The sequence below is a fragment of the Bombyx mori genome, chromosome 19, assembly GCF_030269925.1.
Source record: "Bombyx mori chromosome 19, ASM3026992v2".
Classification (NCBI taxonomy): Eukaryota; Metazoa; Arthropoda; class Insecta; order Lepidoptera; family Bombycidae; genus Bombyx; species Bombyx mori.
In genome coordinates this window covers 6,909,633-6,927,184 of record NC_085125.1, presented here as the reverse complement: position 1 = coordinate 6,927,184, position 17,552 = coordinate 6,909,633, and the positions used below count along the sequence as shown (strand labels likewise).

At 32.5% G+C, this 17,552-nt stretch overlaps 3 protein-coding genes across 7 annotated transcripts in view; 1 reads left to right on the top strand and 2 right to left on the bottom strand.

Annotated features, from left to right (window-relative positions):
• Positions 1–1,494: 1,494 nt before the first annotated feature.
• Positions 1,495–8,430, bottom strand: LOC101743709 (ras-related protein Rab-43). Its single transcript, XM_004933341.5, has 4 exons — positions 6,752–8,430; positions 6,593–6,677; positions 6,242–6,498; positions 1,495–5,544 (listed from the first exon to the last, which is right to left on the bottom strand). Exons 1-4 carry the CDS (start codon positions 6,959–6,961, stop codon positions 5,443–5,445), a joined length of 654 nt encoding a protein of 217 aa, XP_004933398.1. The 5' UTR covers positions 6,962–8,430; the 3' UTR covers positions 1,495–5,442.
• A 200-nt stretch (positions 8,431–8,630) lies between these two features.
• LOC733045 (phosphatidylinositol glycan) lies at positions 8,631–12,288 on the top strand (the record flags this gene model as incomplete). Its single annotated transcript, NM_001047037.1, is given in 7 exon segments — positions 8,631–8,763; positions 8,830–9,108; positions 10,010–10,218; positions 10,531–10,648; positions 11,246–11,356; positions 11,569–11,744; positions 12,173–12,288. Coding segments are annotated over 7 exon segments (1,038 nt in total). The 3' UTR covers positions 12,246–12,288.
• Positions 12,289–13,327: 1,039 nt separating this feature from the next.
• The window catches only part of LOC101743861 (carbohydrate sulfotransferase 11), an 85,564-nt gene continuing 81,339 nt past the window's right edge, over positions 13,328–17,552 (bottom strand). For all 5 annotated transcript variants that reach the window (XM_062673997.1, XM_021352797.3, XM_012696530.4 and 2 more), the window contains one exon: positions 13,328–17,370. In XM_062673997.1, coding sequence (XP_062529981.1) covers positions 17,295–17,370 — 76 coding nt within the window. In that variant the 3' untranslated portion in view covers positions 13,328–17,294. The remainder of the gene's footprint in view (positions 17,371–17,552) is intronic.

Here is a 17,552-nt window from a genome sequence, read left to right as displayed (position 1 = left end):
TTATGGTTAGTTAGTTAGCCACATTTTCATATAAAAAGAAAAAAAAAACTAGTTACATTTTTTGCATGTAGAAGATATCGGTTTGACAGAGACGTTAAATAAAATTATAGTCCATCAATAAAAATATGTAATAATCTTATCTCAAATACGGAAGTCATAAAATCTTTAGTTTTAAGCTAGACAGAACGGTTAAAAAGAAAGTAAAGAGTTTTTATTTTATTGTTTAAAAGGTTGAACGCTTCGAGGCTCATCTGGTTCTGAATAATTACCGAAGCGTATAGACTCGCATAGACTTACTGGTGGTAGGACCTATTGTGAGTCCGCGCGGGTATGTACCACCGCCCTGCCTATTTCTGCCGTAAAGCAGTAATACGTTTTGGTTTGAAGGGTGGGGCAGCCGTTGTAACTATACTTGAGACCTTAGAACTTTTATCTCAAGGTGGGTGGCGCGTTTACGTCGTAGATGTCTATGGGCTCCAGTAACCACTTAACACCAGGTGGGCTGTGAGCTCGTCCACTCATCTAGCAATAAAAAAAAAACGTGAATGCGGCAAGCAGCCTTGAGACATCAGATAGAAGTCTCAATTATATAGGTACTATATAATGTATAATTGTATAAACACCACAACCTAGCGAAGTGATACTTCAAACCTGGACAAGATTTTTCCTTTACAAATAGCAAGTCTGGCCTCGCGTGGAGTACTACTCTCATCCCTGGGCCAGGGCTCCTATATACCAGCGGATTCGGAACCTCTGGTTCTATGTTGAGATTTCGGTCCTCTGTGTTTTGTACTGTAGGTATGTTCCATTGGGAGTGCTCTGAGGAATTGCTGGAAATGATTTCTCCACCTCCTTTTTACCATCGCAACGCTCACCGCTGGGGTAGAGCTAATCCGTACTTCCTAAAACCTGTGCGTTTCCAGAGATCTTTTCTGGCACGTACCATTCAGCTTTGGAATAAACTCCCCTACACGGTGTTTTATAGGTTAAGCTCTATGACATGTCATTCTACAAACGAAGTTTGCGGAGCACTCTGCGGCTTGGCTGTGACGCTGGCATTACTTTCGTCGGTGTGGGACGGAATCCACTCAGCATCAGGGCCATGTGTCCGTTCGCCTGCCTGCTAAGACAACAAAAAAATTATAACGTAACTACCCTCTAAACCGAAACGCAAGATTAGTTCCGGGGCAGAAATAGATAGTATTATGATACTTATCCGTGCAAGTTTAAAATACGATTTTTATTACATCCTGCACTAACACCTATTTTGCCATAAAGGGAAAAGTAACCCCCTCTGAAAACCCAACTATATCATTAAAGGCTTTATCTGCCGATTAAAAGTATTTCTTCTAACCACATATTTTATTAGCTAATAACTTTAATACTAATTCTTAATCGATACGAAAACTACCATAAATTATATGAGACTACCGATAAATAAATAGCAATGATCGCAACGAAGTGACTTTAGTGTCTAAATATAAAAATGGCGCATTTTATTTCAAAACAATATTTATTTTTTGAAATGAATGAATTATTATACAAATAAAAATTTTACATGTCTTACGATTATAAAAATTAACAATATATTGCATACCACTCTAGTAAGCTTATATTAAGTAGTCATAGTTATAGATCTCATTCTATTTTAACAACTCTCAAAATGAGATTCTAGGTTTTTTTTAAAATGGCAACAAGGTTCAACATCTCAATAAGAGAGATATAACGTTATATTTGTTCAGATTTTGAAATTGAGATTTTTCAAATTGTAATGAGTTCTTACCTAATAAAGAGTTCTGTGTGACTGTTTTAAAGCAAAAAATCTTTAAAGTTTTAAACAAGATCGAGATGGTAAGATAAAGGTTACAAACGAAAGACATTTTTGCAAGAAAATAGATGTAACGTTGGAGTTTTGGCGTCGGTCAAAATGCTATCAATTCTTTTTAAAACGCTTTTTTTCATCGGAGGTCATCACAGTAAACGCATTCTTCAATGTACTTTAATATTTAGAGCCGCTAAAATTGTTACAAAGTTGTCTCACAAGATGCCGGCATATTAGTCTCGATTTTAGCCAGTGTTTGGATCCTTGTCGCTCTATTTTACAATGACGGATCACGTTAGCCTCTAAAATCGGTGAATATAAATAATCTATTTTTTTATTCAACATATACGTTTCCATTTAACTAGGTATTACATTAGGTACTCTTTATATAAACATGTCTAGTAAACAATACAATTATTATGAAGGTGTTAAAGCTCATATGAACCAACTGCATATTATTTGATCGGGCAACACTTAAATCTACATTATATGAAGTTATTTTTTAATCACTACACTATGATAATGATAAGTCGCAAATTGCCTACAGAACGGAACATTTAAAGTGCTTCTCAAATCATTGCAATTTAAGTTAAAATTATTTGTTACTACTCTCGAATGACGATTAGCGGACGTGCTATTTGATCGTGAGTGGTCACTGCAGCTTGGCAACACCTAGGGGCACGACAAGCATTATTTACGTTAAGCTACTCATCTAAAAACTCGTTTGAAAAATTAAACGGATTCTATGATCTTTATTCTATTACGGGCAGAATTTCGTTTCAAGGCTTTGTACGCGGAACAAATTATCTCTGAAAACTTAATGTTAGCAAAATATGATTCCCGCTTTCAAATTACATAAAGGGCTTACCAATAAAAGTTTGGAGACTAGCACTGATAATTATAACTTACTGTTTGACAACTGATAATATTTAGATTTTTAATTCAAAATTCAGCCATTGTTAAATTAAGAATCTAATTAAAAGGTCATTGAATTCGCTTCAGTCCACTTTTAAAGAATTTTAATTTAAATTTATTTTAGATTACATTACCTATAACATTTTCCCCGTGTTGTACATAATGTCAATTCAAAATCAGTGAAAAGATTAATTCCCCTAATTGCAATTGTTTTGAACGAGAGGAACGCGTAGGGCCGCAAATCACAAAATACCCGCAAATATATTGAAATAATTAAATTAACTTCTTGTGTCTGTTAATTTTGTCCATAAGCTTGCAGATTCAGATATTTCATAGAATGCTTTAAGGGTGCAAAAACTAAGCTATACATACACATTTTATACATCTTGTTTTTAAGTAGGTATTAATTTCTATACCATAATCATTGAGTTCTAATATACATTTAAATATTTTAACGTAGTTACAAGTTATCATTTTATGTATATTTTTATCTTAAATTTACCTAATGCAGGCATTGCAATATTAATAAGAATGCTGAGCTTTCCTGTAATGTAGGGATTACACACACTAAGAACAATTTATTATTCATTTAATAACATTTTTATAATGATGTATTTCAAACTTTATAACTTACTATTATCTTTATTATACTTAGAAATAAATGAATAGAGTTAACCCATTTAAATATTTTTTTCTTGAAATATTTATGATCCTTACTTTTTTCTCATAAATTAGTGCATGAAAAGTCATAACTTTCCTAACCGCAATCAGTTCTTGTTGAAAATAAAAACCATATTGAACAAATCTAAAAGATCAATCTTTCCACCATAACTAAAATTGTATAATCTATTAAAGTATTCACCTACATAGTTTTATTTGCTTAAACACTATGCACCAAAATTTCTATAGGACAGTATAACTTTTAAATAAATATAAATCCTACACCAAAAGTACATACTAAAGTATGGCTTAAATCAGTCCCGATTAGGTGGTCATATAGATTTACATCTACAATTTATTTACATACATTCTCGAAACTTATTAAAAAATCAATTGAAAAATAAAATAAAATATTATTCATCATTTCCTTAAAATTAAGACTTAAAGCCACAGTATATAAATCACTAAAATATTTAAGAGAACATTCGTTTATTTAAATTATGCAGGATATAAATTTAATTTGCTCTTTAAGTTATAATATCAGATAATCATATTAATATATATTCGACATAACCATAACATAGCCAACTATTTATTCATTTTCATAATGATGATAACGGTAATGATGAATAAAACAATGAAAATTACTTAATCCGATTTGTACAAATTAAGCTGGATGAAAATGAAGGCAAATGACATTCGGTATGAGGGATTGCTTTAAGTTCTTAATAACAATTGTTTACAGAAATTTAAGCATTTTATATCAAAGAAAATTTTAATTCACAGAATAAATTTAAGATATTGTATTAAAACAAAACATTCTGACATTAGGTATTCACTAGCCTTCATTTTGCTCTCTACAATTAAAGATTTCAGTAGGTACAAATTCAACAAAATGGGCAACCGGACAACAATGAAACACATTAAGAAAATCATAATGAATCTTAATTAAATTAAGATCAATATTAAATTACTATTTTAGTGTAATATTAATGAAACATGTTATGATATATTAAAGAAAATCACACAAGGCACATATGGTTAAACGACTTTTAGACCCAATGATATGATCTCACACTTAATGATGAACGGAGTGTTCCGCAAAGCTTTTAAAAGTTTGCGTGACAATTGTGAAAAGTATGAGTTGTCCGTTTCCCTATTATATAAATATCATAGTAGTACAATTAACAATAATTAATAGAGATTCATTAAGTAAAGCTGGATCATATTATAGATGCATATATCAGCTGTTATTTGTGTTAATTACACGATTAGATGAAAAGACAACAAAAACATAGATTTAGAAATATGCATAACACCGTTTGCGTGTGTCCTAAATATGCAAATATAATATTTAGTTGTGACTTTGTATGAAATACTTAATACACATTACATATTGTATCATATTCTTTGTGACCATTACACAACATGCACGATTAAACATTAAGTTATTAAGGTTATAATAGCAATGTGTGAATTTCATAAGCATTTATACATACTAATATTTTGTCTAATATATTGGTTGCATATGCATAATTATCATTTATCACACCATTTGATAAATAGATAAATAAATTAAGTATTGTGAGATTATTGTCAGTTATTAAAATTGAATGACTTTAGCTTGATGGGAATGCTAATGATAAAAAATCAATGGATGGAATAGTGAATTCAGTGCACTCTGTAGGTAGCAGACATGCTATGCTCCTGGTATTACTGAGCTATACGAGCGACAGTGACTGCTCACCATCTCGAGGGCTATACTATGCTCGTCTTGTTCATCTACTTACCAAGGTAAAAAATAAAAATACTTCATGAATCTCAATAATGAGTTAAATTTCTGAACTTTCAACTATTGAAAGTATACATTTCAAAATTATAGATAACTGTGGGACTTTTAAATATTTGTGAACTTAATTTTCTAATTTTTTTTTTTGTAATAATCATATTATGATAGTAATTGTCAAAGGTAGATAAACACAAAATGCACATGAACCTATACAAGATAGGTCTTGTTAGTCAAATAATTAACTATGAGCAGAAATTTAGGAGGAGCGGCAAGGTTGACATCTGGAAATTGAATGGCTTTCTCCAAGTACTACTGAGTCCGATTCGGCTGGTGGGCCTTCACTGTTGTCATGTTGTCTCTGAAAATTTTCATAAATTCACAAGAGACTAAAAATAAACATGTAATTAATACAATTTATTACCATCATAATTTTAATGGTTTTAACAAAAAGTGTAATTATGTTTGTTTTGAGAAAATAAAAAAATTGTAATCTAAGTGTTTTTATTTGATTTAGATATTTACTAGTTAGAGTAATAAAAAAAGATGTATCTCGAAATTTTCTAGACCACTGTGTAAGTACAAAATAAAGCACAACGGTTAATTAAAATTTAGAAATTTATGATTTCTGTAGTTAACCGTTTTCACTATACAATTCTACAAGGTGTTTCACAACATTGTCATTGTGCATTGGAGTATTAAGGATGCTTGCTGTAGCAACATCAAATTTCAATTTAATTTGGCAACCACTGTGTGACTAATAGTTGCTAAACATATTATGAAGATAATTTTGTAGAGCTTAAGGGAGCTATTTCTAAAGACAGAACAGCAATTTGTTGCATAACTAAGCATAAACTCTCATTTATTTGGTATCTTTACAGTTTGTCAACATGCAGTAAGAGAGAGTGTAGATTTTTAATTTATCAATACAGCATAAAACTCTGTTTCCTTATTTGTTCGATGATATTTATTCTCCACATTTTTCATTTTGTTATTTTAATAAAGTTATTCAATTCAATGAAACTATAAAAACATTTAAAGATAATTTTAAACTCTACCTTCAGCTCTGTAGCCAGACTTCGGAATGTATCTTCAACATTGGTATTGTCTTTGGCTGATGTTTCCATTACAAACATTATCTCCGGGACATATCGACAAAAAGATTTTGGTTCATCTGATTCAACTTCCCTTTGCTCTGTTAGATCACATTTGTTTCCAATTAGAGATACTATAACATTGGAGGACGTATACCTACGCACTTCCTCAATCCATTTTTGCAGGGACAAAAATGTTGAACGTTTTGTGATATCATAAACTGAAAAGCAGGATTCAATTACAATATTTATTATAATTGTTAATATTCATGATTCATTATAAAATACTTTGTCCAGTGGGAGGTTCTGACGTACCGATAATGACTCCATTTGCAGACCGATAGTAGCTCTGAGTGATAGTCCTGAAACGTTCTTGGCCTGCTGTATCCCAAATTTGCAGCTAATAAAAAAGCATGTGCCATTAGACGTAATAGAATCAACGCAGTATTAACCTATTTATATAATGCAACTAACCTTGACTTTCTTTCCGTCGACTAATAATGTTTTCATAGAAAAGTCTACGCCTATAGTATTTCCGTGTCTTTCGATGAAATTTCCTGATTTAAGACGCTGCACTATACATGTTTTACCGGTACCGCAGTCTCCTATGAGAACTATTTTGAATAAATAATCAAACTGGTCATCAGGCACGCTCATTAGCGTGTTGGGGTTACGGCTGCTCATAGTTAATTTTAAAACAATTTTACAAACTACGATCTATGTTTACGTTATTTTTTGACATTTAAGGTTAGGCTGACATTCTCTACTTTTTTTATTTGTCATTCGACAGGCTTAAGAACATAGAACATACAATTCTTTGACAATAAATTTCAAAGTAACCGTTTAAAAATTTAAACGATTTAAATGGAATTAAGTGAGCTAAAATTAAGCATGACCGTAATAGTCCAAGATCCCAGGGCCCCCAGACGTCACGTATTTTCTGACGAACGAAATGTGGCCGATTGCGTAGTGTTAGTATGTACTAAGAACGTATATTTTAGGCAATATCCTTAAAAATAAGTCGCCAATACTCCCAGACACTTTCCGTCGGCCGAATTGTTTTGCAGACGCTTTAAAGCGCCCAAAATAATGACCTAGCTTAACGTAAATTCTGAAAGCTGATTTTTATATATGTCCACCAGACAGCTATTTTAAAACCTCTTACAAAAAGACAGACCAATCCAAGGGGCCAATCATCCCCTAAATTCAATTTAATACCTCTGCGGGTAAGAGCGCGAGGGCATTATCCACGCACATGAGACTGAGTGAGACATGTATTAGAATATTTTGACTTCTCTGTCTCTCTGTCTCTCTATCTCTCTCTTGCGGTTAACTCATATCAATTAATTATTAATATTAAAAGAAAATCAGTTAAAAATTAAATAATCAAGATCTTATTCTATAAGTGTTAGATGAAATAAAATGAAATAGCCCGTTAGTGAAATTTGGTGAATTTACAAACAGTTCAAAGTACTTTTATAGAGCCCGGGAAGTCGTGTTCAGTCAGTTAAGTTTCATTTCCATCACTTGTGCACTTTGACACATATCTATGAATCACACAGTTATGGATGAATAAACATTAATTTCATAAAAAGGAACAAATCATCCAAATTCATACACCACATGCTCACAAAAAAATATACAAATTTATCTTCATATTGATCGTAATTTTTTTTTTTTGCGCTTGTAGGTAGACAAGCATAAGACCCACCCGATGTTTACCGTCGGCTATGGCTTTCAGCAATGCCAGTTTTTTTTTATGAGATTTTATGACCTGGTAACTGAGACCTTTAAGTCATATCTTATTATAATGTATATTCTTAATTTTATGAAAAATGATATCATGGAGTGAAATTAAATGAAAATGATTAATTTGAGACATTAATCAACTGGGATGAAATTAAATGAGATGATAAGAGATGAAATCTAATCTCAGTAAAATGGTGGACATTTGCTAAGATTTTTTCAATGGACTTTTTGGAGGATCCCGAGAAGTTACGTCCAGCGGCTTTGTTTCATTTTCCCACATTTGTGCACTTTCACAGATATTAAACGGTTAATAAACCACCATTATTACACATTTAAACCCGAAGAAACACTAAATAGACAAAATAAAACAAATCACACAACTTCACTCCTCGCGTTTCCGCCAAAAAGTCAGCAATGCCAGAGGCAGAGCCAAAACCATAGATTATACACTTAATATTAGCCAAAACCGCTAAATACTCAAACATTCGCATAGTAATAATAGGTTTGTTCTCAAAAATTAGTACGTATGGGCTAGGTATCCTATGCTTATCCAATGATAAAGCATAACATAAAAAAAAACAAAGCAAAAGAATTTGAAACATCTGAAAATGTTTCACTGATAACTTGGATATTTTTAATAAAATAAAAAAGGAAAGAAGAGGAGAATGGCTTTTACAAATCTTATGCTAGTATTCATATTTAATTTATTATATTTATCATTATCATCAGGAATCGAGGTATGATGAAGAATGAAGTATGAAATTTTATTGCAATATTCGATACTGAAAAATTGAATCTTTCAGATACCAGAAGAATTTCAGAAGTCGAATCACACGAATAACTGGGCTGTGCTAGTGGACACTTCACGATTTTGGTTTAACTATCGTCACGTTGCGAATGTTTTATCGATTTATCGGAGTGTGAAACGATTAGGAATACCTGACAGTCAGATTATTCTAATGATTTCTGACGATATGGCATGTAACCCAAGGAATCCCCGACCAGCAACTATTTTTAATAGTGCCCATGAGCAGATCAACGTGTATGGAGATGATGTCGAAGTAGATTATAGAGGTTATGAGGTATTAAATATTTTCAGTCAGAATATTTCAGTCATAAGATGATAAAGGAATGATACTTTCTCTGTATTTTGTACCATGGGGGCTCTGAGGAATTGTTTGACATGCTATCATCGTTTTTACCATTGCACTGCCTGCTACCAGGGAGAGTTAATCCATACTGCCTAGAACCGCTTTGTTCATATACAGTGCGTTTCCAGAGATCTTTTTTGCCATGTACCATCCATCCATATTTCCCGAGCGCTACGACGTGTGCTTCTGTAGGCAAATTAAAAAAACCTTACCAACCACTTTAATTTTAAGCAGATGATAGGTCCTGTAGTAGGTTGGTGCTATTATCAATTAAGCATTACTTTTTGTATTTTGCTTTTCTTTTTATTGCTTAGATGGGTGGACATGCTCACAGCCCACTGATGTTAGGTGGTTACTGGAACCCATAGACATCTACTACATAATGCGCTACCCACTTTGAGATATAAGTTCTAAGGTCTCAGTATGGTTATAACGGCTGCCCCACCCTCCAAACCGAACTGCAGTACTGCTTCCTGGCAGAAATAGGCATGGTAGTGGTACCTACCCGTGCGGACTCACAAGAGGTCCCACCACCAGTAAAAGTTGTTCAGTACTAATTCTATATTTATAAACACCAACAATTCACCAATATTATCCTTCTCTTATAAAGCCCAACTATGCCCATAATAATATGTATAGTGAGTTTTACTGTGAGCTGGTTTAGATGGTTTGTTTGTTCTTGTAAATATTGGACCAAGATTTTTGGTTTTATTTAAATGTAAATGAACAATTGAGTCATAGATTAAATGACTGAATTCAATTTATCTATTTCAGTTAAAATAATAAATAAAAATGTATAATTTCATAAATTAGCCATTGTTCTGCTACACAGGTGTCAGTTGAAAATTTTATCCGTCTGCTAACTGGCAGAGTACCACCTGACACACCTCGCTCCAAGCAATTACTGACTGATGAAGGTAGTAACATACTAATCTACCTAACAGGCCATGGTGGTGACGGCTTCCTCAAGTTTCAGGACTCAGAAGAAGTGACCAGCCAAGAGCTTGCTGATGCTTTGGAACAAATGTGGCAGAAAAAAAGGTAACAAAATTAATTAATGCCTCTCGTAAGACTGTGGGAGAAATTTTTCTTTCTTTTGAACATTTGCCCTTGTCATGTATTTTCACAATAACTGGCGAAGTGATTCTATAACCTTTTTAAAACAGGTATTAATTGATACAGATTGCTTGTACAAAAAAATTTGCCACCTGTGAAATACTTCTTAAAGCTATTTATCTATAATTTATTCATTACTTCATTAGGCAAGTGGCTATTTACTAAATACTATACCACAGGTCTGGGTTAAACTCTACACTAATCAGGAAATAATTATATTATTAAAACAATTTTCAGATATAATGAAATTTTTTTCATAATAGACACATGTCAAGCTTCATCAATGTATGAGAAGTTTTATTCACCAAATATATTAGCAACCGCAAGTAGTTTAGTCGGTGAAGATTCACTTTCTGTGAGTAATTTTTTGCATTTTTATTTTAACATATTTAGGAAATGTGATGAGTAGATATGATGCTTATCTACAAGCAACTTGAAGAATGCCACAGTACTTTTAGTTTTAACAGGATTTTATGTGCTTAAATGCACAGACTGAAAATTTTCAATTACTATTTTGTTTACTAAGAACTTTGATTATGAAACAATTACAACCAAATAAAAATATATTTTTTTAAAAGAAAAGTAATAGAAATCAAACTTGCAAAAAACTAGCCTAATTACCAGTGTTACGTATTGGAAGCTTTCGCCAGTAGCCCGCTATACTCTTTATCTCTGTTGCCAAGCATTAATATGTTCTGCTTCAATCACCCAGCTGAGAATAGAATTAAATTATAGACCTTATGCCTTGAAAGTGCTTGATGCCATTCACATTATAAAATTTTGAGAACCACTTTGCATCAAATGAGTGCTGCTCATATAATAATAATAATAATAATAATAATAATATATATATTAATAATTAATAAAAAAATAAAACCTCACTGTAGTGCTTTAAAACTCATAAATATTCTAATTGACATAAAATGATGTAAGTTTTCTTTGTTTATTTCAGCATCATGTTGATTCAGCTATTGGTGTATACATCATTGATAGATACACATACTATGTGCTGGAGTTTTTGGAAAATGTTCACCCTAACAGCAAAAGGACTATGTCGGAATTTGTATGTATTTGATTAGTTCTAAACTGTCTGCGTCCTTAATTAATTCCAAATTATCTGATTCAAGTATTATATTTTAGGCAGTATTTGATGATGAAAATACCTAATAATCTCAAAGGAAAGTAAAATAAAATAATTAAAACTTAACATTTTACATCTTTATTTTTGCGTGATCAAAATATTGGCTGTCATTTAAAAAAAAAATTAAATTTCAGTTGGCTGTATGTCCGAAAAGTGCTTGCTTATCGACAGTGGGAGTACGAAAAGATTTATTCAATAGAGATCCTAGTAAAGTGCCTATCACCGACTTCTTTGGTTCAGTTAGACCAGTGATCCTGACAACAGATCCTATAAATATTGTAGAGACACCAAAAAGAAAGAAAAAGACTGAGTAAGTATTAATACATTCTAAACTAACGCTAAAAGAAAAAAAAAATTTAAAAAAAAACAGACTTTTTTTTTCTTTTTTTTATTGTACCAGATGGACAACGAACTAACGAACGCATCTGGTATTGAGTAGTTACGTATTTGACGAATAATGATCCCTGACTCTAGCTAAGTCACATCCATTAATACTAGTAAAGAGTTCACCTTTCCTCCTGGACCCCTATCACTTTAAAGTCCAATATTTAAATAAAATAACCGAAAAAATGATAGTATGTTTAAAATAGGGAATATATTTTTGAAACTAAGATAAAATGAAATTATTGACTATTAAATATATCATATTTGAACGATCATTACGACTAGTACAGTTTTCGTAGTCCTTTTCACACTTTTACTTTCTTTCTGACATTAACTAATTTTGTTTATTCACAGGAATAAAACCAAGATACAAGTGAAACGGGACTATGTGCCACAGTTTCCGATGCATCTAGTCCAAGTTACATAAGGAAAAAGTATTGTTTTTTTACATATGATAAATTAAAATATTTAAAAAAATTCTATAACTTTAATTCTATATAATTCTAATAGATTTTCCTGGTGTGAACTGATGATTCTTAGGAATTTTGTTTAGTTTCTGCCTCATTTAGAATTTATTTAGAAGGCAATAATATTAATCATCAATCGGATAATAAGAAATCGAATTTAACCAATTTGAACACTACTATTTTAAATGCAAATGAGATAGGTAGGTTAATTTTATCCCCCCCGGTAAAGGTCAAGGGGCGACCTGAGGCGGTAGAGGCCCTGTGGCGCGCTACCAGCACTCTAGGGCCCTGCCAAAGAGAGCAACCGGTTGGCGGTGTATCGCGTCCCGACCCGGCAGGCTCGTTCTGGTCCAGCGGGGCAGACACCAGCAGCAGCACCGTCTGGGCGGCCTGACAGGCTGCCGTACCGAGACGGCCGACGTTTCAGAGCCTTCGACTAGCCTCGAAAGCTCCGTCGGCCGGGTGTCCTTGGGGTGAGCTGCGCCGTCTGGTTGTAGTGCTCACCGCGGTAAACCCCTTACCTCATCCGGATTCTGACCTCGGAGGAGATCGGACGCTTGGGCGAAGAGTGCAGAGGAGTCGTTTAGTGGGTAGGGCCCTGAAAACATCCTTGGGACCGCGGTCTCACAGTCGCGGACCAGTCCCACATATCCCGCGCGCCTCTTAGGTGCGGCGACCTCGTAGGAGGTTCGGCCCCCGGCCAGAAAAAAAAGGTTGATTTTATCGATTAGTAAGATGTTGAATTTTTAATACAGGCACTATAATAACAATAAATCTGTGAACCTACTACAACAGTACCTACTACTACACTGCTCTTTGTTGTCTAGCTAACTAGTAGAGACTGTATTAGTCTATATATTATCTATGGGCTGATACCATAACGTTCACTATACTCTTGTGCATAAAGTTAAATAAATAAATAATGAAATTATCACAGTAGGCAGTTTTAAAAAAATGGTCTAACAAAGGTAAAATAATAATGTTAGTAGGTGTCAATATTGTAACAATAAAGCAGACGAGGTGCAATTAATAAAACAATACATTTATGAAATAATTAATTTATTCATCTATAAGTACTAATTAAAATTTGTTTTACATTATCAACAGACAACCGCCTATTGGTGGTATAACTCAATACATATTAAGCAACAATTCATTCACCTCATACTGATGTGAGATCAATTACTATAGGACTATAGCACCATTACAATTACAATCATAGGCCATGTCTTTTTTGGTCTAAAATCATTCCGTATTCTAAATTATGTGGTTTGTCATTGAGGTTTGACATATTAGCGTTTTATTCTTTTAAATTCAAGGCCTTGGGTAACCGTGGACCACAAAATTTACGATGGGTTGTTATAAGTTGAAAAGCTTAAGTTAATTCAGCTCATATTTAATTTACTACAGAAATTACAGGTCTAAATTTTTATACTTATTCAAAATATTAAACATTAGAAAAAGTGTTTCTATTTGAATGGCTTGCAAGTACTGAGAATAATAGGTGTATTTATTATCTATGGTACTGAGTGCGATATTTCTATTTAATCCTTCAAGAGACCCCTACTGTTAAAATTATATTTTTCGGTGCATTACAAACCTCAATGTGCAGTATGCGTAATTTATATTTAATCTATGCACATAGAGCGATAGGTATGGCACAAGGATTTTAATGATTTTCATGGAAATTTATTTGAATTTGATCTAATAGTACTCCACGTCGTTTATTTATACTCATCGCATTTTCCAAGAACAATAATTACTTAAAATTTTCGGCAAATATGGATGTGAGGACCTCGATCATACTTGCTGGTTATCACAATGAAGCAATTTCGAAAATCTCCCTTTTTTTTAATTGACCGGTAGTAGAATGTTTCGGAGGACACTTATTAGAAAAAAAAAATTTCAGAACTAGGTATGTGGATTCCTAGATCTTTTTTTCTTTTAATGTGGGAACTATATGTGATATTCAATACAACGGTACTGTCAGTATGTATGGGATGAATGCGTGAGCTTTTATTCTGGTCGGTTAAAACTGTTGGTGCCTTCTGGCACCTTGATTAATATGCTAACACCAACATGATCGCTCCATGTGCATCGAGCTTAACAACTACTGACATCCTATAAAATTTATAATTTCTAACAATATGTAATGTGCTCTTTTTGTACTTACATGATAAATGCAAAGAATATTTTGCTAAGATCACTTTACAGTATGTACTCACTAAGACTAGTCGAAAATATTCTTATTTTACTCAAACTCAATTGATCCATATACGTGCAAAACATTTTCTATATTTTTACGTGTTTTTTTTTGCTTCAACTTCATCAGATCTCTTAATTATTGAAAGTGAATAACAAATTGACTGCAAAAGAAAATCAATTGTGAATAAACAGAACATGACAATTTGCTTAGATTATCTCCGGTTTTTAGCGATAAGTGTGCGAAACCTGGCTTCCTCTAGCTACTTCATAATCATTCGTCCGTAACTAATTTTCTCAAGTTATTTTCTTTCCTAAATTCCCCTACTTCTAGTTCACACACAGTTCTCACCACATTCCCATCTCTACTGTTCGTGGAGGAGCATTGCGTACTTGCATTGATTGGGACGAGTGTACTGCCTCTTTATACGGTTTGAAAGGTGGTATCGCCGTCATTCCAAAGCGAGTTATATAGTTTATGGGCTCTGTGTGCTTAGTACGAGTTTGTTAAAGTTCGCGATAGCGTAAAAATTAACTCAAATTTGTATGGAGTTGGAACGCCTACGTTTGCCGCTAGGGGCGCTGTTTTTACGCTATCGCGAACTTTAACAAACTTGCATTAAGCACACAGATAACCTCTTAAATACCAGCTAGGCAGTGGACAGGTAACAATCAAACTAATAATTAACTTCTAAAATTGTTTTCTAAAATGTTACATATCGATAAAGTATATTCTAGTAGGTTGGTCGATGGTTTCAATTAATTCTGTATAAACAAACTGCATCCATACAAACATATTTAAAACATTGAAATTAGCCTAAGCACTTAATCTCGAATACACCATAAATTAGAACGTTCTTAATTCTGGAATTATAAAATACAATAAAACATCTCTTTGCAATAACGATTACAAAATAATTGAAATTTTGTAAAATAAAATAGGTATGGGTAAATACCAATTTATGGAATTATTTATTATAACAACTTATTTCTATTCAAAGAGGAGCGCTAGAAACAGTAAAGCACTCTTAATTCGCCTATTTAAAAACAAAATACTACAGATATTTCAGATTACGTACGTATAACTTTAAAGTATGACGGAATATGACAATAACGTAATGTCGTTTCGTTGTACACAGAAAAGTAAGGTACACATACTTTAAATTTTTTACTTATCCAATACTTAGTACATTACGTTCATATTTGTTTTTATTTTATTTATGTGATTTAGGCTGAATTTGAGGCACGATTGTCAACGTTTTTTTTTACAATTACTCTAATAATTTCCTTATAAAATTATCTTCATTATGGAAGCACTCTAAAATTTGTTTCTTTGCTTTTATAACGAACTATAATTTAAAAATATTTACAAATTTGATTCGTTCCTGAAAAGATATAAACGATGTCCCTATATTGTGTCTTTGGTCTTACCAAGATATTCAAAATTCATTGGATAAATCACGTTGTTATTGTGATTTTAATTATTACATTATTGTTATTATCAATGGCAAAGGCAGCAAATTAATTTTGTTGCCAGGCAACAATATAACGGATATTCAAAGTTTTTTGTTTATTTAATACGTATTCGATAAAACTGCTGGTTGATAACATAGTATTGCATATTGAACTTGAATAAACTTGATCTGAACATCTGCATATTTTTATTATAATGACACCGTTTGACAAGTACTGATCTAAGTTTTCATTATTACCTACTTTACAACTATGTATACTTACTATATTTTATATTAAATCTCAACAGCATCTATACTTAGGTCGTTTATTTTCTCAACAATCCTAATTTATTAATTTTGATTCTATTCCATATCGCAATAAACTTTATCGAGTTCGTTGCCTTTACGTCTATGTACTACTTTTTAAACGTTTTTCACATTTAATCTGATTCCTAATGATTTTGGACGATTGTTTTAAAATACCTTTGATTCTCTGAGCTTAAAAAAATTGTATTCCAGGCTTCATTCGATTGCTGTAAGATTGGTCTTTTATTCGTAAATAACCACTACCCAGTGTCATGTTAATTGTCATATAAAGACACAAAATTCACCTCAATTAATATTCGTTTTAGTGAATACACACGCCTATACTGATTGAATTATTGAAAGCCTGACAGAAAATATGGCCATCCATTTTTTCTTTCTTGAAAATGTAGTATGGCTTTCTATTAAAATTTAACGGCATAATACAACTACTTACATATATAGATGTGTCTGTATTTTAGTTTCTCACTTTTAGTTAAAATTCGATTAAAATGTCTATGAGAACCTACAATGAAACATGGATGGAATCTATTATCAAAAAACGATACATTAAACAAACTAAAGTTTCAAAACATCAGTTACATGAACATTAAGAACAACAACAGTACAATGAATTAATCACTTTTAAAGATGCTAGAAATAACTATATTACTTAATTCTAAGCTATTTTTAACGTTAAATGATACTGTCAAATATCAATTCTTACTCGTAAGCATTAAAATATGTATTGAAAAACAACTATATCACCAACAAACCAGTCATAGACATTAAAAATACGACACTAGACCTAGAATCTTAAACTAGAAAAATGTAATCTAAACTAAAATTGTTCTAAAAAGGTCAGGCGACAAAACACAGAAATCCCCGGAAAAAAAAAACCAGTAACGATATTTTATGAATTAAACGTAACGCTTAGCTAGTTACAATGATCAATAAAAAGTCAATCAATCGGCTATGGCGTCCGATGAATTACTTCGTCAGGCTTTCGTCTGAACCTCGAATGAATTCGCAGTACCATCCTGAGCCCATTCATCCGTGCTTCGTGTCACCTTGAACTATCTCGTAATAACTATCTATAGTATAGTTGAAGAGCTGGAAATCGTATCTGGAAAGGATGGATCGCATCTTAAATAACATGTCACTTTAATTTTAGTTTTCCTCACGGCCTCCTGGTTTTGTGGGCTTGCCAAAGCTCATAGGTATTGTGACGTTTATACCGTGTGCCACGTTTAGATGGTAGATCGAGATCTCAGGATTCTATTTATTTATTTTGCTTAGATGAGTGAA